The sequence below is a fragment of the Medicago truncatula genome, chromosome 8 (assembly GCF_003473485.1).
Source record: "Medicago truncatula cultivar Jemalong A17 chromosome 8, MtrunA17r5.0-ANR, whole genome shotgun sequence".
NCBI classification, from domain to species: domain Eukaryota; kingdom Viridiplantae; phylum Streptophyta; class Magnoliopsida; order Fabales; family Fabaceae; genus Medicago; species Medicago truncatula.
In genome coordinates, this window is record NC_053049.1 from 34,188,541 (window position 1) to 34,213,537 (window position 24,997).

At 30.9% G+C, this 24,997-nt stretch overlaps 2 protein-coding genes across 3 annotated transcripts in view; both read left to right on the top strand.

The window, feature by feature from the left end:
- Nucleotides 1-24,745, top strand: part of LOC11439612 (aspartyl protease family protein 1) — a 41,003-nt gene extending 16,258 nt beyond the window's left edge. Inside the window, exons 1-10 of one of the 2 annotated variants that reach the window (XM_003629208.4) lie at nt 21,195-21,660; nt 21,840-21,975; nt 22,420-22,652; nt 22,948-23,172; nt 23,313-23,448; nt 23,532-23,614; nt 23,708-23,804; nt 23,894-23,954; nt 24,160-24,231; nt 24,338-24,745. In XM_003629208.4, coding sequence (XP_003629256.2) covers nt 21,329-21,660; nt 21,840-21,975; nt 22,420-22,652; nt 22,948-23,172; nt 23,313-23,448; nt 23,532-23,614; nt 23,708-23,804; nt 23,894-23,954; nt 24,160-24,231; nt 24,338-24,531 — 1,569 coding nt within the window. In that variant the 5' untranslated portion in view covers nt 21,195-21,328 and the 3' untranslated portion in view covers nt 24,532-24,745. Of the gene's footprint in view, nt 1-21,194; nt 21,661-21,839; nt 21,976-22,419; nt 22,653-22,947; nt 23,173-23,312; nt 23,449-23,531; nt 23,615-23,707; nt 23,805-23,893; nt 23,955-24,159; nt 24,232-24,337 lie in introns of those variants that run through there. The other variant, XM_024773359.2, reaches the window with a different exon arrangement.
- Nucleotides 16,207-17,534, top strand: LOC120577429 (uncharacterized). The gene is made up of 3 exons (XM_039828831.1): nt 16,207-16,494; nt 16,955-17,006; nt 17,100-17,534. The coding sequence occupies exons 1-3, from the start codon at nt 16,337-16,339 to the stop codon at nt 17,289-17,291; spliced, it is 402 nt and encodes a 133-aa protein (XP_039684765.1). The 5' UTR covers nt 16,207-16,336; the 3' UTR covers nt 17,292-17,534.
- Nucleotides 24,746-24,997: the final 252 nt, after the last annotated feature.

Here is a 24,997-nt window from a genome sequence, read left to right on the forward strand (position 1 = left end):
GATTTTTCTCATGTCAATTTTGATGGATTAAATCCATTTAAATGAGGCTCATGCAGATAGATGGTGAGATTGTACTCATCTGATTAATCGGTTCTTAGGTTATATGATGAATTTAAATTTTTTTTTTGTAAATTATAGAGATAGAGATCAAATTGATAGTGACAAAAAGATGAAACCACGATGATCAACCTACTTTAATTGTAATATGGAAAGTATGTAAAATTTGACAGAATTAAAATCAATTTAAACTAATCAATATACTTTTTTTTTATAGATAAATATAATAACAAAGCTAGTATGAACTGATACACGATGTGAGGGTTCAAACAACAACGATGACGTTCAATCTAACAATTTAGACATCTTTACCTTTAAACTGGAACTTAAGTTGTTGTGGACTTTAGTCAACATAACCACGTTAGCGACGAAATTTGTAATTTTCTTACAAGAATTTTTTTCTTAAAATAAATTTATAATCATCTAAAACTAATATTGCATGCGACTCAAATTGATAAAATTATTAATGAGAATACACCAATAATAATAAGGATAAATTAATATAAATGTTATTTTCTCTCTATCATTTATTATTATTTGTTATTTTTTGACAAAAACAAAATGATATTCATTCACTTAAATTGATAAAATACATCGAATATAATGACATATTCAATATCGATAAAAACCAAAAATGATGAATATTCAAACAAACTCACCGATCTAAGTTAATAGCATACAACTACAAAATAGTCAAAAATAATTTCATTAAATTTAAAGTGATTTATATACTCATGTATTCGGATTGAATCATATAGTTAATTGAAGTTGATCTTTCAACAAAAATCAAACAAACAATGTAACATAATACAATAAATTACATAAAGTCGCACTCAGACGATGAAAATCAAACTTAATTATTATTTTTCATTAACCTATGAGACATGTTTAAATGAGACAATTTTTTTTTTAGGGAAAATGAGACAAATCCTAACACATCTTCTAGCACACTCTTCCCGGTCATCTATCATGTAACATGGTCGGGGAGTGTTCTAGGAGCAATAAGATAAAAAGATAAAAAAGAAAATGGGTAGGATAAAAAGATAAAACATTTATTTAATGTTTTCCGCTGGCGGTGGAAGTTGTTGAGGACCATCATAAGAAGTCGTCGGCGAAGAAGATTGGTAGAAAGATCTGGGACGTTAAGCTTGTGTGGTTGAGCATTTGGGAGGATTCCATGAGGACATGGACGCGGGTGATTGTGGTACCTTTGAGAGAGTTGCTCGTGATGGTGGGAGGACGCCAAGAAGGAGTTGGAGGAAGAGGAGAAGACCTTAAAGGATGGGATTGGGGGTAAAGATAAGAAGATTTTTGGGCTTGAAGCGGACTTGGATAAGGAGAAAATGGAGTCAGCCCTGAGTTTCTTCTGACTGGGCGCGCTTGCAAGACGTATGTAAGGTCGCCAATTTCAGTGGTATGAGTATCGATAAAATTGTGGAAGGTTATGATTCGAGGTGGAGCGTGTTAATAGATTTTTTTCGTTTTAGTATTTGAATTCTTCTGGCTTTGTAGTTTTATGCTAATTTGTGGCCTTCGTTTAAGATTATAGGCTTTTATTTCTTGACTATAATGTTTCTTTCATTTGAAGTGGATTTTGCTCATTTTGTGTTTTCCTTACGTGTAAGGTTCTTACTTCGTTCTTCACCTTTTTTTTTTAGTTGTCCTTTTGTGTGAAGAAGGGGGCGTTTTTTTTTTTTTTTTTTTTTTTTTTTTTTTTTTTTTTTGCAAATGGGTCTCCTGTTTAGAGAGATGAGTGCTTCGGGTTGTACTTATGTGATTGCAGGAAATTGATACCCATTTTAACTTGCATTGTTGGTGTCGGACGACGACAACCTACGAGAAGGTGGAAGTTGGTGGGGGCGAACTGTAACGCCCTATTTTATTATTTATTTATTTTATTGAGTTTAGATGTATTTTTATAATTTAGTCGATTTATTTTGATGAGTGATATTTTGTTATGTTATATGTTGGTATTTATTAGTATAATATATATGTTATTTGGTGTAGAAATATTTTTTTTATTTGGTGCAGAAATATATATGTTATCTGGTGTAGAAATATATTTGTTATTTGGTGTAGAAATATATATGTTATGTGGTGTAGAAATATATATGTTATCTGGTGTAGAAATATATTTGTTATAGAGATATATTTGTTATTTGTTATAGAAATATTATATATATATATATATATATATATATATATATATTAAAATAGAATACTGAGATGTGAGGGGCAGATTTGGAATAAGAGAAAATAAGTAGGTTAAGGATTTATATAAAAGGGGAGAGTTAGAATTAGAAAATAAGGATTACGTGAAACCTGTTTTTGGAGAAAAAGGGAGAAAACCAAGATAAGAGAAGAGTTAGAGGAAAGAAAGTGGTAGAGTCCTTCGTCGATCAATCTAAGATAAGGGTGGGACTAACTTTCTCTAATTCTAAGTGGTATAATTTTGAAAATCGAATTTAACAAGTTGTAGGTTGTAGTTTTGGGAATTTGGAAATTTGGTTTAGAAGTTGTAATTGGTTGATTTAAGAGTAGAAATCTGTTGAATTGATGTAGAATTAATGTCCAGACCTTAGGTTATCCATAGAACAATGATTAGAATCAGTTTTAAGGTTAGAGTCATGGAATTGGTGAGTTTTGTTGAAAACTGCATTCTGCCCGTAGAACTGACATTCATCGCTCGCCATAGCGAGTAACAGTTCTCGCCTCACAAGTGATCATCTTCATCGCTCGCCATTGCGAGCAATCCTTCTCGCCTCGCGAGTAAACCCAGTTGTCGCTCGCCATTGCGAGTAAATCGCTCGCCATAGCGAGTTGCCCAGTGAGAAAAATATGATTTTGTGAATTAACGTTTTGGGTCAAGTTTTAGATGGTTTTGAGTGCCTTAATATGTTTAGAAATGATTAGGCAAGTTTTTGGATCAAATTTGGGCATAGGGAAGTTAAAAATGGGATTTTTGAGTGAAAAATGTCAATTTCCCGAGAGCCATCAGTTTTAGCTCGCCACAGCGAGTACCTTGTTCGCCATAGCGAGAAGCCTTTTTGTTGAACTCGCCATAGCGAGTAGAGTGGCTCGCCTCGCGAGTTACTCAGTGGCAGACGGCCTTACTTAGTGTTCTTGCGATCTTTGTCGCACGTGATGTTCTGAGTTGGTCTTTGGGGTAGGAATTGAAGTTGTTTATAAATGTATAGTATTTCAGTGAGTCTGAATTAATATGAATATTGTTGTTAAATAATTTGAGATACATATATTATGTGAATATTGTATGATATAGAAATATTGTTGTTCATATCATTCAAGTTGTTGTTGTTAATGTTGTTATGATGCAAGTTGTTATTGTTGCTGTCATTGCTGTTGTTGATCATGTTTATAATTGTATTGTCTTTCAGTGAGTATGAATTAATATGAATATTGTTGTTGAATAATTTGAGATACATATATTATCTGAATATTGTATGATATAGAAATATTGTTGTTCATATCATTCAAGTTGTTGCTGTTAATGTTGTTATGATGCAAGTTGTTATTGTTGTTGTCATTGCTGTTGTTGATTGTTAATATCGTTAAATTTCAAGTTATTGCCAAAGTCGCTAAGTTTGTAAGTTGTTGTTCTAAATTGTTGAAGTCGTATAAGTTGTTGAAGTTGTCTAAGTTGTTGGTTGCTGAGTCCATGCATACTCATTAAAGTTGAGGGTTTGATGTCCTGTGAGCCTATTTGTTCTATATGTTGGTGAGTATATTTATGCTCTATATGTTGGGGGCTTGATGCCCTGGTTGGTACCACATGCATGATTAAGTTGTTGTAGTTGCATTGTCGAGTGGATGTCGTTGTTGTCGCATTGTCGTTGTTGTTAAGTTATCATTTATCAATGAGTTGTTAATGAAGAACTATGTGAAGTATTAATACTATTAATCGTTATTGTTTATGTTGTTATATCATGCTGTTCATTATTGATGAGTTATTGTATGAATGTATATGATGTGATGAATATGATGTTGTTTATGATTGATGAATATGATGTTATATGATGTTGTTTATGATTGATGAATATGATGTTGTTCATTATTGATGAATTATTATATGAATGTTTATGATTGATGAATATGATGTTATATGATGTTGTTCATTATTGATGAATTATTGTATGATTGTATATGATGTGATGAATATGATGTTATATGAAGTTGAATTCTTATATGAATGTACCTGTTGATAACTATGATGTTATGTGATGTTATTAATGATTAATGTATTACTATATGAATATATGTATTACTATAGTTGGAATTATGTGAAGCACTAACATTGTTTAATTGATTGTTGTTTATGTCGATAAGTTCTCTTACTTAAATTACTGTTATTAGTATTGCTAATGTTGAATAGATGCTGTCATGTATTGTTAAATTATTTAAGAGAATTATATGCTTATTATTATTGAATGTGAAATTTCACCCCTTCTGTTTGAATGTTGTCTCTACGTGGGTAACGTGCAGATAACTAGAATTAGTTGTTCTAGTGAGTTGACTCTCTCAGGCGTCGTCTTAGGGTCGCTTTGATACGTAACGGGATGGGGATCTTTACTTGTTTTCCATGTGTTACGTAATTGCTATGATTTTATGTTGATGAATCATCTAGATTGAATTTTAATAAGTTGTTTATGTTGAGGCCGTTGTGCCATTACGTTGTTTAATTAATGTTTTCCGCTGCAATGAGATTTGAATTGATGACATGAGATGTTTTGAATAAATAGTAATTCTACTCTATTTATCTTTTAAAAGTAATATGCCATCTTGTTTTAGTTGTTTACTCTGATGTTTATGCAAAAAATTTCAAGTTGGGAAAACGGGGTGTTACACGAACTTGAGAAGGCGTTGTGACTCGTCAAATGGGTATCTCTTAATTATTAATTTATTTAATAAATTTAATACTAGACAAATATGGAGTGTACCACATATGAATGTGATTGAGCCAATGTCATGGTGCCATTCGTATAAATACATCTATTCTCTTTACTATTCACTCCTTCCAAACCTTTTTCATTTTTGCGCTCTTAAACCCTTTGGAAATAATGGAAGAAGAATACATGTTAGATTACCAACATAAAACCAACTTGATCCTGTGGGATTACCAGAATAGTCGCCTTGCAAGGAAAGATACTGCTTTTAGCGCTAAAATATAAAATATTATAAGTGCACTTAGAAATGTAGATATGAGGGGAGGAATCTCACTCAAAGTTTTTTCAGTTGAAGGCGATTATCCGACAGGTTTTGAGTTGAATAACATTAACTACTACTGTTGCTGCTGCTTATGAAGATAACAAATTTAAGGTTGAATTCGTAAATGTTCCAAAGGTGGAAATTGTTGATAATGGGGGTAATGAATTATTTGTTTATTTATTTATTTTAGAATTTGCTATTCAATGTTCATCATGCTTCCTTTATTTATTTACAGCAATCAAGGTGCAGAAAGAGATAGCTGATTTTGAACTAGTTGGTTCAAAAATTGATTTAATGTTAAGTTCTCACTGGTGTCAATCTAATTTTGATATCAAGTGATGGAGATTTTAGTAGAAATCTTGCGGAGTTGAGGAGGAGAAAGTGGAATATAGTTGTAGTGATAGGACAAACACCTAGTTTGACACTCCCTCAAAATGCAGATATCATTTGGAATGTCAAGGAGTTTATGGAGGGACAACGTCCAATTTACATGAAGGTAATAATAATGATTTTGATCATACTCATACTCTTTTCTTCTTTGATTTTTTGCTAATATTTGTGTACCTCAGTAAATCATATTTTTTTTTTATTAACAGAGAACCCTCAACCAAATGAGAGGAACAATTAAGGCAAAGGGTTCCCTAAGCGCATTAATGGCGCTTCTTCGTACCTTTAATGAGGAGATGATAAAACCTTGTTGTGACCACATTTCTGTTGCTTATGTGTCAGGGGATGTGAGTATTGTATTGGATCAGGGAGTTAAGTTTAAAAAACTGTTTCTCGAACCATCCGTAGCCTTGTATCGACTTTCTCACAGTTCAATTTGCATGTTCCATGATAAAAAACTTAAAGACTTCAATACAAACTTTTTGAAGGAAGTTGCTAATCTTTATACTAACAATTTAGAGTTTTTTAGAAATAGCTTATTCCAAAATCCTCTCGTCTAAAGATGTCCACATCATCCTAATCCTACGGTTGAATTGATAAAATGTTTTGTTTAATATGATCCAATTATACGTTATATTCAATCGTTAAATTATGGAGAGAAAAATAACTAAAGAAAATGTATGCTTATTTTGATGGAGGAAATTTTTTTCACAATCATTTTTGTAAATACATTTTCTAATAAATGGTAATATTTATGACCTTTGTATTTTACCTTTAGTTTTAGTTGTCTGATCTATCTTGCATTAGCATACTAGAAGAGTTTTTTTTAACCTTACTCTTAGGATCACCATTAATGAGTTGAAGAACTTGCAAGTAATTGAGTGGGTTGACATAGATCTCCTACTTTTTTCTAACCCACGTTTGGTAGAGGTTTTAGTTTATGGGATTCGGTTAGGAACTTTAAGAAGGAGGAAGTGTTTGTTTGGAAAATGGGGAAGCAATGAATTCGAAATCAAAATTACAGTAAAATATAACAAAATTAGGTTCGAGTGTTTTAATTTGTGACTCATGATCACTAATTAAAAAAAATGATGGGAGGAGATTAAAGAAAGTTGTTTTCTGTCAATTTTTTCTCACCGGAGATAATTTGAACTCTTATTAGTTAGATATATTTTTAAGAATATATTAATTATTTATAGTGTTTTTATATTTTAAGTATAGCTGTACTTTTGCCCACTATTTTATGACTCAAAAATATTTCTTTTAAGCAAATGGAATGCAGATAGATCTGCAACACCCTAATTATATTAAAATATTTTTGTTTGTAAAAAAGAAGACTCGGGGACATAGTTCCTAACCTAGTTAAACCAAAAAGCTAACCAGCCATATGATAATACAATACATGATAATCCAATGGGTAAATAAACAAATTCGAATTCATAACTAGACTCACACATCATGTTGCACAATCCAACGAACCCGCGTTACGGGCACAAAACCAATGTGTAAAAGAATAGCAATAATATAAGATATGTCTAAATATACAATTTATAATTATTTAGAATAGTGGTATAAATAAATTTTTCTTAACAAAGTTGTTAAGAATTTTAGGATTTTGACATATTGCTTTTACAAAATGAGTTTACAATAATATAAAATGATATGGAAGTGTGTAATAATTTATGAGAAAAGACTATAATTAATATCCTCAATATAAGTCTTTACATTAATTTTATATCTAGAGTTATGAAACAAATAATATATTTGTTCATAAGATACAGTTAATTGACATATAGAATTTATCCTCGCTTGTTAAAGAATAATATTTTCTCCATTTGGTAGAGAATGGTAGTTAAACTAATAATGTATTTTTCTTACCTATGAAGTGATGATTATGTTAAGTAATGTCATACCGATAGGGTATGTCCATCACGTTACACAATACATAACAAGGATTCTCCCACTTGATAGAGAATAAATAATGATAGTTGAATTAAAAGTATGAAAGATATTTTAAATAAATATTCAACTATTTCTCTATCACATAATGATTATGTTAAGTAACGTCACACCGATAGAGTATGTCCGTCACTCACATAACAAAGGGATAGTAGCAATCCAAAATATATATATATATATATATATATATATATATATATATATATATATATAAAATAATATTTAAGTAAAATTTAATTCAATTTGACTAATATTGGATTGCAAAATTTATATAATTTGCTACATGTCTTTTAAAAGAGTAACTTACTTATTGTAATCCCATTCATTCAAGGATCTTAAGGATAAGAAGTAATAACTATATCATAACAATGTACAATTCTTATGTCTCAAAATTTAAACATTGATAGAATATTCTAATTATAATTGACATAAGTATAAACATCTTAGGTACATTGAATAATAACAATTATATTAATAACAACACACCGATAGGGTATGACTGTTACCAATATAATGCTAATCTATTTAACAAAATTCGCATAATTGTATCCACGATAGGTGAGATTACAATTATACAAATTAATAATGTTTATGCTTAAGAGAATATGATACAATAATATCATGCGTAAACAATTGCACTTAATTTACTCAACTTCAGTCATATTCAAATGATAGAAAAATGTGCTTAACAATATTTTAAATTAGCACATCATAAATATGACTTTAGAATTTCTTTTATATGAAGTAGTATAATAAAAAAAGTTATTATTTGGAATACAAGTGTGTCAAATTTCTTTTATATGCACTTTTATCCTGAACTTGATATATATATATCAGGTCTGGACTCTTTGAAGATTGTTGAGGATGGCGAGCTGGTGGATGAACCGTAATTTTTTGGCTCTTTATTTGTAATTTTTACTTTTTGGGCTGTTTGCTGTTCTCTGATTTCAGTAGTTGTGTCTTTATTCATTTTGCTACTTTGTATGGATTTGTAATATTTTGTTTATCAAACTAATGCGTTCTGGGTTTCGTCCTCGTTTAAGAGTATGCACATGTAGAGCCTTTTAAAAGGTTGACCTAGTTTGGGCGGTCATTAGTCTTCAAGTCTCGAAGTATTCATTAGTTTGGGCGGTCATAATGGACACATTTATAATTGGTGGTTGGCTTGTTTTCATTAGCTCCTCTAGGAAGGAGATAGCTTATAAAAACATCTTCTTTATATCTCATGAAAACAGTCATTAACTAATCATAGCTTGGTCCAATTAGACCCACATCAATCAATAGGTGTGAGAATGAGCATCCGGAAAAATTGCATTATTTCACTATTTAGAACTTGATTTCTACAGCCAAAGAGAGTGCATTTTAACATAGACGACTTGAATAGTTGAACTTAGCCTAGCATAAACAAAAACTTAATTTATCCAAAAAAATCTAAGCTAAACACATCCACGACGGTTCATTCTCGAACCAGTAAAAGTGACCTCCCTCTTTTCTTATCATTTATCATATATTTATCATTTATGCCCATTAGAATGCTCATTTTTTTTAAAAATGGTAAATAAGGCAGATTAAACCATTTATGTTTTTTTAGGTAAATGTAGTAATACACTATTTGAGTCTCTTGCTTTTTTTTCCCTTTTATTTTTTTACTCCTTATCCTACAAATTGAATATATGACTTCTGTGGAGGGAGGGAGGGAGGGGGGAGAGGGAGAGGGAGAGGGAGAGGGAGAATGCATCTAGAAATGCATCTAAAGAGAGAAAGTCTCGAGATTTTCTTTGAGCACTATTCACCATCTTCTTGAACCTCCCAACCCTAAACCGCCTTCTTCTACACTCAGCTCCCTCAAGGGCAATGGCTTAGCTATACAGATTCCTGAGGAGGAATATCTTTCAGGTATGGACACATGCAAATACAATCTTCATGGTAGAGTACTCTGGCCTAAGGGTTCCTCACCCCTGTCTGTTGATGCCTTGAAAGGGAAGTTAGCTTTGATCTGGAAGGATCTTAACAGATAGGGGAGTCCAAATAATAGGTAAAGGTTATTTTGGATTTACATTTACTAACCTAGAAGATCTAAGGAGGGTGAGGTCGGTTTCATCATGGAACCTTAACCTTGGTAATCTTAAGTTGTTTCCCAGATCAAGTGATTTTAGCCCTAAAATACAATTAAACACTTCTGCATAAGTGTGGGTTAGGATTCATGGCTTATCTCAAGAGTATTGGAGAAAAAATATTTTGATTAAAAAATATGACTTCTCTTATGTTAAAAAATCATTACCAACCAAAAAGCAAACAAACAAATTGCATATTTAATTTGATTAGAGACCAAAAAAATTGTCAACATGTTTGATTCCTCTAGACCTCTACCGAAACAAATTTCCCTTAAACTAAATATTTGTTGAAAATTGATATTATCTCAATGTTTAACTTTTTGTTGATCATCACTCACTTATTCCTAAATTCTCATCCCATTAACGGTACCACTCATCCTCGTATTTCTACCGCGGTAAAGTTATCTCAATTATCAGGTTTTGAAATCACGTATTGCATTTGATAATTATCACTTGAAAAAAAATGAAACACAAACGTTAAAAATATACTAGATAAAATAAAATTGTGTTTTCTAAACTGCGCAAAATAAAAATGAAAAATGCTATATCAAACGAATTATAGTCTCGCCAGAATATCATGAAGTTCATTCCTCGATGGGCAGTTTTCTTTGACTTCCACCTTTCCCGACGACTTCCCTTAATTTATAATTGGTTGATTACTTTTTTACCATGCTTTTTTTTTTTTGACAAATTTTTTACCATGCTTTTTCTCGCTTGATTTAGCAATACTCAGTAAAAATTAGTTTAATGCGGTATTATTATGAATACTCATCTTCATATGACTATGCACTGTCCATCTGCTTGGACTCAGATCAATTTGTTTGAGCGTCTACCGCACAAAACAAATAGTAAATTAAAGGACATAAAAGGAAAACTAATTAAGAATGTAATAAAATAACACTAACTACCTTGGTTTCTCATAAAAATATTGATTAAAGTTTTGTTTTTAACACCTTAAATGTTCTTAAATCAAACAGTAGTTTCCAAAGAAAAAAAGTTTTTTTATTTACGATTTTTTTATTAAATATTAACAAAAATAAAAAATGTAAGATAAAAGTTATTTTAAGAGAGAAAAAAAGGTAGTCAGTGTTATTTTAATTCATTCTTAGTTTTCCACAAAAAAATGTTCATCTAAATTGTCCCCGCAATCGCTATTCTTCGTTTTACAACTAAATAATTAACTTCCTTATATGGGTATGATGGGATAATAAACAAATTACAATGAGATGTCACATATAATGGTTTTGTCAACAAAAAATCAAATATTAATGGCTTTTATGCACAATTAAATCATTCTTTATATAGCCAAGAAAGACGTTTTTCTTTTTAGGAGGGTGCATTAAAAGGATTTGGAATCAAATGATTCAAATTTTAAATATAGTTCTCTACCGCCAAGTTTTTTCTTATTACTTTACTCTTATGTTCTAATTTCATTTTTGTATCATAATAATTTATTATAATTATATTTGAGGCTCAAAATTGAAAGAAAATAAATTAGAGTCGGAATTAGTTTACATTTTAAGTCAAAGGAAAAAAAACATGGAACTTAAATAAGTCACTTAAAACCTACTTTAAAGGATCACATGGTACAATTGAATCAAATAGACCCTTTAATAAAAATTCAATTGATCGTAAACCTTCAGGCAATCATATAGAAATGGAAAGAGGGAGTGATTTGTTTCAAAGTTGTCATAAATTAGTTGTATAAATATCATTTCTCATATATATATATATTCTCATTTAACTATGTTCGTGTGAATGCTCATAAGAACAAAATCAAGTTATGAAAAGGAGGATTTAATTGTGCCAAAAGAATAAGAATAAATGAAAACATAGAAGAATAGCGATTAACATGCCGTCAGTGCACTTCCAATCAATGTTACACCCCTGAATCATCACTCTAGGGTAACTTCTGTATTTGGATTAGTAATTTGAGCTCCAAAGCCAGATGCAAGGAACTTTCTGTAATGGTGTCAATTGATTATTTGGTTGACAAGAAATTTTGTGGTTAGTTTTTATTTTATTAAAATTGCATGTTGTAATGGTTGCAATGAGAAGAAAGTTATTCGTAGCTTTGATGGCCATGACTGCCTTATATTACTCAATCTAATATTTTCACTCCATATCCCTTGGGTTTTGTAACTTAAGTGTACCTCTTACGGGTGTGTTTGGTTTGCAAAACAGTAAGTACTGGACAGAAAAGTATAAGATAGAACAGTACAACACAAGACAGAATAGCACATGACAAAATTTTTATGGCATTGAGTAATTTTTTGTTTTATACGATTTTTGAGGGACAAAATGCTATTTTGGTATTTTAGACAACTTGTATGTGAGACAAAAAGTTGTACTGTGGTTTGGTGAGGGACAAAAATATGAGTTTTTGTCATGTCCCTTGCCTCAAGTTTGTCGTTTTACAAATCAAACACTGGACAACTAAAGTTGTTCTGTCCTGTCCTTCATTTTTTAGCAAATCAAACGCATTACATTACTCGTTTATTTTGTCAATCGCAACTTTTTTACTTTAAGAGGTTCAACCTAACTAATCCATTTTCTTAACACTATCAAATTTACAAAATTTATCTGTTTAATCTGGCTTGGTTTCGCAAGAATGATGTCTAATTTTCAGTATTGGAAATTTATTTACAAGACCCTAATTAACCATAAACAGAAAATGCATCTCAAGTGGTAACAGAAACTACAACTCATTTAGTGAATGATACCCCCTTCCACCTGTTGTCCCTCAACCTAAAAAAAAGAAAACCCAATGCAAATGATTTTTATTTCTAACTCAACTGTGAAATTACGACAAAATTCTTGATAAGAAGTTTTTAAGTTCTGAGCAAAAAAGTTGGATTGAAGATCTTGAAATCTTTAAAGAAAAAAAAGATAAATAAATAAAATTTAAAATCAATACATAAAAGTAACCTCAAAATAAGATTTGTAAATTGAAAGAGGAAAACCTCAAACTAAAATGTTGAAACTCACAGAATTATTTTCGATATATGAAAATAAAAATAAAAATTATTATGCTACTCATTCCAAGTCAAGTGCTTTTATTTCATCCAAGGATCCCCTTTTCAAATTGGTCGTTCCTAATTTTCATTTTGCAGTTTTTTTTTGGTTGCTGGATTTCATTTGTGGTATGCCTAAGTTTCATGTTATTTTATTTTATGGAAATTATACGTATAAATTACATGCAACATATTCTATAACAAAAAACTATCCAACATTCCTTCATAATATATCTACAAAAATAGTATAGGGGATAACAAGTGGAACTCATTGCCGGATTGCATAATATTGGAAGGCTGAAATGAAAAGTGGCTAAAGTTTCATAAAATTCTTAAAAGTAATGTGGTTGGTATCTTAGTACCCATCAGATAGCAAGTTAAGAATTTAAAGATATATCTACAATGTATATGTGCATTTGGACACATCTAACTTTTCGTAATTAAATTCAAGTCATGTTGTGAGAATTGATCTCAATTCTCAAGCCTACCCCGACATGAGTATCACTCGTCTAATGAACTAGCTACTAGAAGTGAGATCTAAACCTGTTTAACATGATAATATTTGGAGACGCTCTTATTAAGAAAATAAATGCTCAATTACATGAGACTTGAAAAATGGTTGCCCATAATTTGGCAACACGAAAATATTGTTAATTTTAGAAACGATGACAAATGTAGCATTATGGTTTAACATGTAAAAAGAAGACCAGTGTGGGAGGGTTGATCAAATGAAAAATAGTACCTTAGTTAAATATAGATGGAGATCAATAAAAAGTTGTGCATCAAATCAAATCATCAAGAGAGATTTTGCGGTAACCAGTTCAGCTTTAAGCTTAATACAAATTATAGTGTTGCCTGATTCATACACATGACAAACAATATGTGGATGTTGGTGTCATTTTTGTTATCTTGTAATGATGACATTAAAACCAATGTATGTCAGTGAAACCTACGACGAATGACAGAAAGAGAATACATCCATGATGATATCTAAAGGATGTTATGATGATGGAAGAAACTCTTTTAATGGTGAAACAAAAAAACTTCTGAAAATCAAAATTAATGTCCAACTCGAAGCTTCTAGCTCTGAGTTCTAACTTCTAAGAAAAGCACTGAAACACTTCTTTCGTGCGTTTTCATTTTTTTCCCACACACTTACATAATTATGGTAACTCTTTTGAACATACCAACTCCGTCCCATCATACAAGAAAAAAAAAACTCATTTTTTTTGTCCCAAAATATAAACAAAAAAAGAAAAACTTTTATCCTATTTAATTTTGTTTTTTTAAAAAAATCATTTTTTCAAGAAAAACTTTTGTTTATTCTCATCAAATTAAATGCAAATTACATTCAATTTTCTCTCTCTTTCATTTTTTCCATATCCAATAGCCAATGAAAATTGTTTTTATATCTTCCTATAAAACTTTTTTCAAAGAAAACACAAAAAACTATACTCCAAATTCTTAGGCCCGTTTGGTGCACATGATAGAGAGACATGATATGATAGGACTTTCCTATCCTGCTTTAATCCGTTGTTTGGTGCACCAATAAGAAATGATAAATTAAACCTATTTCCAATCTTATCCCATCCACCCTTTGTTATTTTTATCCTTAGTTTTTGGTGGATTAACAACATGATAACATAATATTGTCACATGCGCATCTTTTATTCTTCAAAACCCTCTTTCGACTCCCACCCTCTCCAATGATCTATTTCAAAATTGATTGTAATTGTTTTTTCTTCTCTGCAACTGTTCATCTTCCTCCACTCCACCGCCAGCCTCACTATCTCTTAGTTTTCTTCTTAGTTTTTTTTTTCTTCTTCTAATTCGTTCCAACATATCACTTTTTATTTTTCTGATTTATCTGAACCCAATTTCATATTCTTGGACGATTTTTCCATTTTTTGGTACAATTGCAAAACAAAATTTTCACCATTTTTGTGAATCTTTGGATACTGATTCATCTAAACCCAATTTGATATTATTGGATTATGCTCTTTTCTAGTACAATTGCAAAACAAAATTTGTAACTTTATTTTGTGAATCGAAGAATAAAAGGATGTTTTCATCAATTATTGGAATCATTAGTGGCATTTTTATTGTTCTTGGTACCTTTGTGGCATGGATTTGCGAACGTGCTGCCATTGGAGTTTTTTATACGTTTCTTAATTTTAGTTTTTGTTTGGCTTACCAAACACATTAAAAAAAAACTATGTTTTCCTATTAGTATTTATCATGTATGCACCAAACATGTGATAGGATAAGTGTTATGATGTAACTATCATATCATATCCTTATCCATCTTCTTATCTTATCATATGTTTATCCTATCATGTGCACCAAATTAAACGATCTCTTATATTTTAGTTTTCTTGATAAGTATGATTTTTTTTTTTTTGTTTATAATTTGAGACGGAGGGAATACATTTTAATTAAAAAGTAGTTTTTGTTTCCCTTCAAAAAGAGGACAACACCAAACAAGTGGATTCTATCTAAAAGTGCCACTTGCATCTATACTGTGAGTTATTCCACATAACAATTCGTCAACTTAGGAGACATGCAGAAAACAACATGTTACGCCAACTTAAGAGACATGCAGCGTGGTTGGTTGACCTGGAAAATAAATGAAAAGAAAAAATAACACACAATATCATCTCATTTCATCGTTTGGTAGATGTCTGGTAAATAGATGTCTGGTAATAATTCTTTCGCTTTTAATCTATATAAATAGATTTACCAGACATTTTAGACATCACATCTACCATATGCAAGTGAAAGAATTATTACCACAGGTCCATGAACAGGATCAGAAGCGATAAACTCCTCAACATATATCAGAGTTAGACCATGAAGTGAGAGGTTTATCACGTTTGGTGAAGTTGGAATCTTGTGTGTTGCTTGCTTGCCATCACCTTTACTTGTTTCACTCTGCATATATAGTAACCAATCAAATTCAATTCCATCGTAAACATCCATGACTGAAACTATTAATCAATCAATAAAAAACAACGTCACACGAACAAACCAGTAGGTTTAAATATACACTGAATATTATCCTACTAATTAAAAGCTTAATTTTTTTTTTTTTAAGGAACCAATTAAAAACTTCTTGTATATTATATATATTTAAATTATATATAAATATCTATACCTAAAAATATGCATAAACGATACTTGGTCGAATATATCGATTGGAAACCTCATATTATTATATATACATGAAAAAAAGAAGCATTGTACTAGTTTTTGAAGAAAACAATAATTAAGGTTAAGACATTCCAATTCCAATTCCAATGTTGTAATTTTTACTCTAGTCAAACACAAATCCTATAATCACTCTGAGCCAAACAAGTGCAGATCACTTTCCACTATAACATACTATGAATTTCCAATACATTGTGGCTCCACTGATCTTTAGTTTTGTTACATAGAACTTTCTCTCTGAAAAATGTGTGGCTATTCTTTCAATGTAACTGATACTCTACACACTAAAACCAATTCAACGTAGGGATAAATAGATTGAAAGAGTCACAAGTCACATATGCTCCTTTCACTCTCAGGAGAGAAAAAAAAAAGAACATGCATCGTCAAGCAATGAAAAGCAATCTTGGTGATTTGGGTTCAGATAGAAAAAGGATTGGTTCAAGAAATTATGATCAACCCATTTGCCCAAAACCTATTAGGCTTTCACCTTCCATACCTGATTTCCTCAAACCAATCAGGTGTACCAAACACAGGTTTGATTCTTTCTCTCTCGTTATAACTAAATGCATCTTTTGATTGACAGTGAATTTGATAGAAATACTGTGGTATTACTGGAATTTCGTCAAACTCGACGTGACAGAAAACATGTACCAAATATATTTTTAGTCATGGTTGGATCTCCTAGGCTACTATGAATTGTTAGATTGCGAAAGATAATTTTTTTATCTCTCTACGGCCGTTGCACCATAAAGCAGATGTCCCAAGACGATTTTAGTCAACATGATGCCACATTCCTTTTATCTTTAGTCTCTATAAAAAATTTATTCGTTTATAAAAACTTAGTCTTCCATTTATGGTATTTTACATGATTAAAAGTGAATAAACTTTTTATAGAGACTAAAGTTGAATATTGTGATTTTATAACAATGTATTTAACTCTCTTGTTGATTCCTTTAGTGAACTTGCTTATGATTTGTCACACTTTTTCACCAGTCAGCAAAACATTGATGAAGGGAATGGAGTACTGAATATGATCATTGAAAAGGTTTTTGATTTTGTTAACTTAATAAATAACTATGGAGACGAATTGAATTGAGTATGAATGGCTTGTTGATTGGGTTGATGAATGTTTATGCAGAATGTAGATGGAAGGGAATCAATATGTAATGGATGCTTACCTTGTTGTTACTCTGGCTCGCCGCCGCGCAGAACTGAGAATCCTTTGGTTCATGATGTTGAGTTTCTTCATCAAATGGCAGTTGTTTCACCATTATTATCACGAACTAAATACTCTGATAAATTTGGTATCACCTCTGCTTCTACAATGTGAATGAATCAGGAAAAGAAGGTGAAAGTAGCTTTGTTGAAAGGAAAGAGATTATCATAAATTTTGCCTAGAGTAGTAGTTAAATTTTTGTGGAATTATTATTATATTCTTTGTAGAGCGTAATTGGTAAAGTTTAAAATGTAAATGTAGATACATATATGTGAGCTTCATAGACTCAAAATACGTCTTTTTGTACATAACAAATTTTGTTGTGTAAGCCAATATGGCTGGCTATACTCTTCTGGACTGGTCTAGTATTGATTCACTTATTTTTGTCTGAGGTAAAAACCATGGACTTTGGATCACTTTCAAATGATAGACTACCGCAATGGTAATAAAAATCTTGGCAAGGGTGAAATATTAGGCCGGGGAGGAACTTAATAAAATTTTGTATTGGTACTATAAACTAATGTAATATCAGGGCAAAATCGATCATTTTTTTGCTTCTAATGCCCTACTTAGGTGTTCCCCAAAGTTAATCGAATAATTTCCTTTTATGCCATTGTTACATTCAACATTTGTTTTCAACCAATTAGCTGAGAAGTCTATTGTGTAGAATGTGGTGGCTCAACCAGGCAAGCCGAACAGTTATTTTCACGGTTCATAATTCATACATCACAAATTCAAAAGACAAACAAAAAGGAAAGCAAAAGCACTAAAAAAGAAACAAATGAAAGTCACGCATCCTTGCATTGATGAGAGAAAAAAGCTTCACCAATCAACACTCCTATTCCTAACTGCTACCGCCACATGGCTGAAATAGATTGACCTTACAAAGTACAAGAAAAAAAGGGTTAGGTTAATATTTCACCAATCAAGCACGTTTTTTCTCTTTATGTTGTTTCTACATCTAGTATTAAATAATTTTTTTACTGGAAGAATTAAGGATGACAGAAAATCATTTTCACTTTTCATCATTTTCTAATGCAATATTTCAACTTTTATCATCTTAATCAATGTCTTAAGTACATTCTTTAGCATTTCTCAAGAAAAAAGGGCAACAATGTTTGTACTCTCTCCTTCACTAATGTTTGGTTTTTTCTTCTTCTTAGTCTCCTGTTTTTATAAGGTAATAATTCTAACCATTAATTTTTTAAGGGTGTGTTCAAATTCATCAGGGTTTAGGAGGGGAAGAGAAGGGAGAGTTTTTTTTTTTTTTTTAAATTACAGACTATATAACATGTTTCTCTAGAATAAATTAAGTGTAATTGAAGTATTATATGATCATTTATCATGTTAATATGTTAACTCTTCAAAAAATATTTTATAGTGTCCGTAATTTAAAAATGAAATTTAAACCCTCCCCTTTCTTCCCCTCCTAAACCCTCCATCCAAACACACCCTAACTGATGTTTATTAACCACTTGATCACTTTCAGTTATTTCAGTTATTTGGTTTAATGTTTAGTTCTTTCGATTCAAACTTACATATTAAGAAATAATAACTTTTCATCCTTAATTCTTCTAGTAAAATAATTATTTAATTATGTAGAAACATAAAGAGAAAAAACATGCTTGATTGCATGCTAGTTTTATAAAACAACCAAGATTATGAGTTAAAAATAAAAAACTGGAAAAACTAAATTATAAGTAAGGGTTGTTTTCCTCCAAACCAATTACACACACATGCTAGTATTAGTGTTTGTTTGGTAATGGTAACACTGTGGATTTTGAGTATCACGCTGGTTCATCATGGTATCAAAGATGCAGTTATTTGATGGTTCATTATACTAATTGTGAAACTTTTGAATACAACAGTTCTAAATAATTGCTCAAGATAAACAACACGAGAATACACTACTAATATTCTGCTCTATACCATATTTGCATGAATGTCAATGATTATCTAAGAATTTGTCAAAAAAAAGAATCTAAGAATAAATTTTTTAACATGATTGCTCAATTGTTTATGTATCTCTTAAAGGCAAGCAACCAACATATATTGAAATAGAGTTTGGCAGTAGGTATGGACAGCATAAACAAGTAGCATACATGTGATACGGAATGGAAAAAGAAAAGCAAAAAGGTACTAACTTCAATGCTAAACAAACTTTTGCCCTTCATTAAACTATTAAAATAAAATTGAAAATAAAGAAATAATCAAATTGAGTCTGAAAACATACGGTAACATACTAGTCTCTATGTTCCTATTCTAGGTACTTTTTTTTTAAAAAAAAAAATAATAATAAATTACACTCTCCACCCCTAAAAGATGCTTGAATTACACTGTCATCCCCTCTTATGTTAAAATATACACTCCCCTCCCCTCTTATTCGAAATATAATTAGAAAACTTTTCACTCATCTCCCTTAAGAGAAGCTTGAATTACATTTCCCACTCCTCTTATGTTAAATCCCTCAATATTTTTTTATTTCTATAATCTAGCAAAAAAATAATAATCTAACACACTTCAAAAAAATAGTATTGCGGGTCTACTTAATAATAATCTAACACATATTTTTCGTTATTTTTTATTCACAATTTCATTAACATGTAGTTTTAAACCCTATTATAAAATATGAAACAACCCAAAATAAAGTTAAAATATGTGAAAAATTACTAAAGACAATAAATCATGGTTATTAATTTTATACTCTAAATTATAAAATCAATAGAAAAATATTTAAATTTAATTATCATTGGCATTTAAATTATAAAGAAATAAATTAATTTTTCTTAAATGGTGGTTCAAAATTAATATATATCATAAAAATATTTATATATATTAAAATAGATTAAAGTATAGTGTATATTTAATTATTAAGGGAGGGAATTGTAATTTAAGCATCTTATAAGGGAGGGGAGTATAAATTTTACTTTTCAAGGGAGGGGAGTGTATATTTTAATATAAGAGGGGAGAGAGTGTAATTCAAACATCAAAACTAATTTGTCTCTTTTATAAGAGGGGAGAGAGTGTAATTCAAGCATCAAAATTAATTTTACTTTTGAAGGGATGAGAGTGTATATTTTCATAGTGTCTCTTTTATAAAAGTCAAATATATCAACAAAACTTGATGTATTTAATCTATATTACGAATGAAATACATCAATTTTTATTTACTTATTTGTCACATATTTTTTTTTGGAGAGAGTATTTGAATAGCATAAAATAAAAACTAATTTGAATGTACTTTTGATGGTTATTGGTCCACATTTATACGTGTGTAGTCAAGAATGATCCCCATTCCCAACTAGAGAGGTGGTGAGAGTGAGGACTATGGACTAGAGGAGACTTTTATTTTGTGTTGACCATAAGACGAGAGTTATTACCATAATTTATTTTTCCCTAAAAAAATATTGAGCAAAATTCTTTTTATCAATAAATCTAAGATCAATTGCAAATGTGCTCTTGAACTTAGCTCAGTTGGTAAATAACAATGTATAATATATAATAAGGTCTGAAGTTTAAATCCCAAAAAAAAATGCAAATTGATGCCTTTTTTTATTTCTTTCTAAATATATTATTATTATTAATTTATTTTGGAATATAAGAAAGTTAATATTGAATACATTTTATTTTTGAGTAATTGGATACATTTCTATATACAAAGTTAGCTCATTCGCTAATAGTCATACTTTTAAGACAAATTTATTATCTCAACCATATTTTTTAATACTCGTGATTTTTATTAAATACTGGACAGAGTAATAACATTAAAAAAATTAGGTAAATTGAGTTAGAAAAAATGAATATTAAACAATTTATAAATGAGAGAGGATTCAATAAACCTATTATTTTTATAAAATTTTAGGTTAAGATGTGATATCCTTTTGAACATATTATGGTCCCATACTCCCTTCATAACCTAACAAGAATTTAATTAAGAATTGATTTGACTTTCTTTGACAGAAATTAAGAAAAGAAAAAAAGAACTTAACTAAGAATCCTCCTCTACCAAACACAATAATTTTCATTTCTTAATTATCCGTTTAAGTATTTTCCTTTCATTATCTTATCATCAATGCACATTCTCTACCAAACATATATCAAAATTAAATTAAACATATCATTCAACAAAAACCCACCTTCAAATTTTCATCATGGCTTGCAACTACTATAGCCATGACTCTGTACATTCGCCACTGGTGTTGTTGTTGTTGTTGATGGTGTTGGTGTTGAGTTTATCTTCACACAGTTGCTACAGCTTGGGGAAATTCGGTTTGGATATTCATCATAGATTCTCGGATCCAGTAACCGAGATTCTAGGCATTGGTAATGATGAATTGTTACCTCATAAAGGAACTCCTCAATACTATGCTGCTATGGTTCATAGAGATCGCGTTTTTCATGGCCGGAGACTCGCCGATGATCGTGATACGCCGATCACTTTCGCCGCCGGCAATGAAACTCATCAGATTGCTGCTTTTGGATTGTATGATAATTCATCTCCCAATTTAGCCACTTTTCAATTTCCCAAATTAATTAATTTTTTTTTTTATAAAAGGGATATCTTTTATTTTTATGGTCATCTATTTTTAGGAATCTTGAGTCTAGAGTGAATATTGTGTATGATGTTGTGGTAATAATTTATCCTGGTTATTTGGATTTCAGTTTGCATTTTGCCAATGTTTCGGTTGGGACACCACCTCTATGGTTTTTGGTGGCATTGGATACCGGCAGTGACTTGTTTTGGTTACCTTGTAATTGTACCAGTTGCGTGCGCGGTTTAAAGACACAAAATGGAAAGGTTTGTACTCTGCACTGTCTTTTTGCTGGTTAAGATTCATACTCAATTATAGTAACCCTTTATCAGTATATTTCTGTTAGTATATGTTTGGATTTCCGGTGAATCACTCATTATCACTTCTCAATGCATGTGTGTTGTGATTTAGTTGAAGCTTCAAAGTGTAACTATCGTGATTTCGAACTGTGATTCTGTCAAATTCTCTGTTAATCCCAACACGCACTTAGTACCGTGTTTCCTTGGTAGTAGTGAAGAACTTATATAAAACTTCATTTTCATCTTAATTACTTGTTAGATATTTTGATGGTCAGTCTTGGTTAAGTGGATTTTCTTTCCTTTTTTCTATGGTTTCTCTGTGAGTCCTAAATAGAACTGATGTGGGTACTAATAGGTTTGTTTTTAATGGCACTTTTCTCACCCTCTCTGTCTCAAAAAAATCTTTTGCAGGTAATTGATCTTAATATCTATGAACTTGATAAGTCATCTACAAGGAAAAATGTTCCATGCAATAGCAACATGTGTAAACAAACACAATGCCATTCATCCGGTAGCAGTTGTCGGTATGAAGTTGAGTATCTTTCAAATGATACTTCATCTTCTGGATTCTTAGTTGAAGATGTGTTACATTTGATTACAGATAATGATCAAACAAAAGATATTGACACACAAATTACCATTGGGTAAAATTCTTAAAATCTTAACGAGAAATTTTATTGGCTGTATGTATATTTGCCGAATCAATGTATTCTTTGCCAAATCACTTCTTTTTGAGTCCTAGTTTCCAAAAGTTGATCCTTAAACTAATATTTCAAGTTTTCAACATCATAGCTTCTGTAATGTTTGATTCTCTTTTTGAAACTTCTTTATGTAATTAACCTTTTGTTTTCGATAAATCTCATTTCCTTGCTCTTAACAACCTTGAGATTTTGTCTTCTTTACATTAATTTACGGAATTTTCCATCCAATCTATTGCAGTTGTGGCCAAGTTCAGACTGGTGTGTTTCTAAATGGTGCAGCTCCAAATGGTTTATTTGGACTTGGTATGGAAAATGTATCTGTTCCGAGCATCCTAGCCCAAAAGGGGCTTATTTCAGATTCTTTTTCAATGTGTTTTGGATCTGATGGTTCTGGAAGAATCACGTTTGGGGATACCGGCAGCTCAGACCAAGGAAAAACACCATTCAACCTCAGGGAATCACAGTAAGTGGATGTTATCTTCGTTTCTTTTTTAACAAGAAGTTATCACTTTCTTAATTGCATTCTAAATTATGCAAAAGGAAATATGAAAAATGGTTTCTAACTTCACTAGTGCTTCTTTGACCTTGGATTTTTCTTTTCAGTCCTACATATAACGTCACCATTACACAAATTATTGTGGGAGGATATGCTGCCGATCATGAGTTTCATGCAATTTTCGACTCCGGTACCTCATTCACATACCTAAATGACCCAGCTTATACGCTAATTTCCGAGAAGGTAAGTAATCTATTTTGTAGTTCCTTAAGACGGGATGACAAGTTTTATGTCATTCGCGTTAAAATTCTCCGTTGTGTTTGCAGTTCAATTCTCTAGTCAAAGCAAATCGACATTCGCCTCTGTCACCTGATTCGGATCTCCCCTTTGAATACTGTTATGACATGAGGTAATAAAGGTTTGAAAGAAACCATCAAATTTTCTTCTTTTTAAATCTGAGTTGAATTATTAGGTACTGAGTTGAATTCAACTTTACCTGCAGTCCAGATCAGACAATTGAAGTTCCCTTTTTGAATCTAACAATGAAAGGTGGAGATGATTATTATGTCACGGATCCAATTGTACCTGTTTCTAGTGAGGTGAGAACATTATCTCAAACTTCTGGTTTTATGATCGCTAATGATTCTTTAACCTTCTTAATTTCAAATTCCTTTTGTGTTATATCCAGGTTGAAGGAAATCTTCTTTGTTTGGGAATACAGAAAAGTGACAATTTGAATATCATTGGACGTGAGTATACAACAGAAGAAGAATTTCTTCATCTAAAACATATGATAATAAAGTTTTTCATTCAGAGTTATCAATTATATTCTCCTTTTGGAAAAACTATTTTGCTAATCTATGCCTTCTATTCTTAGTTGAAACAATATTTTAACAAGAACATGTATGACTTCTATACAAGCTTGAAACAATCATTATGTTTATCTTCATGTAGAAAACTTCATGACTGGTTACCGTATAGTCTTCGATCGTGAGAACATGAACCTTGGTTGGAAGGAATCTAACTGTGAGTATATTTTACATCTTAATTCTTAAGCATCAAGATATTGGCATATTTTACTTCTCTTATCCATTTATTGTAGTTGAACATTGAGATGTTATCTTCTTCTCAGGTACTGAAGAAGTGCTCTCCATACCTACTAACAAATCTCATTCTCCTGCTATTTCCCCTGCTATTGCTGTTAATCCTGTGGCTAGATCAGACCCATCAAGTAATCCTGGAAGATTTTCATCTAATCAGTCATTTAGGAAGAAGCCTACTTTTGCATTTATGGTGATCCTTTTTACACTTAGAGCCATTTTTTAGCATCTTTGTGTCATTCCATTATGTATGTATTGTTTAAATTAATAGGCTTATTAATTTCATTATACGAGAAGCAATATTGCTTCCTATTTTTTTTTAAGTTTTGATAGCATTACTTTGATCATGGGTTTGTAAATAATACCTATAGCAATAGTATATTTGTAAACTATAGAAATTCTTATACTCACATTAAATATTATACGGCAGTTGGTTGTCATCTTTGTTTTTTATTCAATGTTGATTATCATAAAACATTGCAATAGCACAGCACTTATTCAATATAAAATACACATCAGATAAGTCATTGCACAAGTCGATACCAAATAAATGAAAAAGTTGAGATAGAAGCCAATGTATGCAAGAAGAACTGATAATAAAACATCATATTATCCAATCCAAGCTGAAAAATCATGAAACAAATGTTTCATGCTTGCCAAAAGGACCGGACAAGGAAACATTTTCAAAAAAA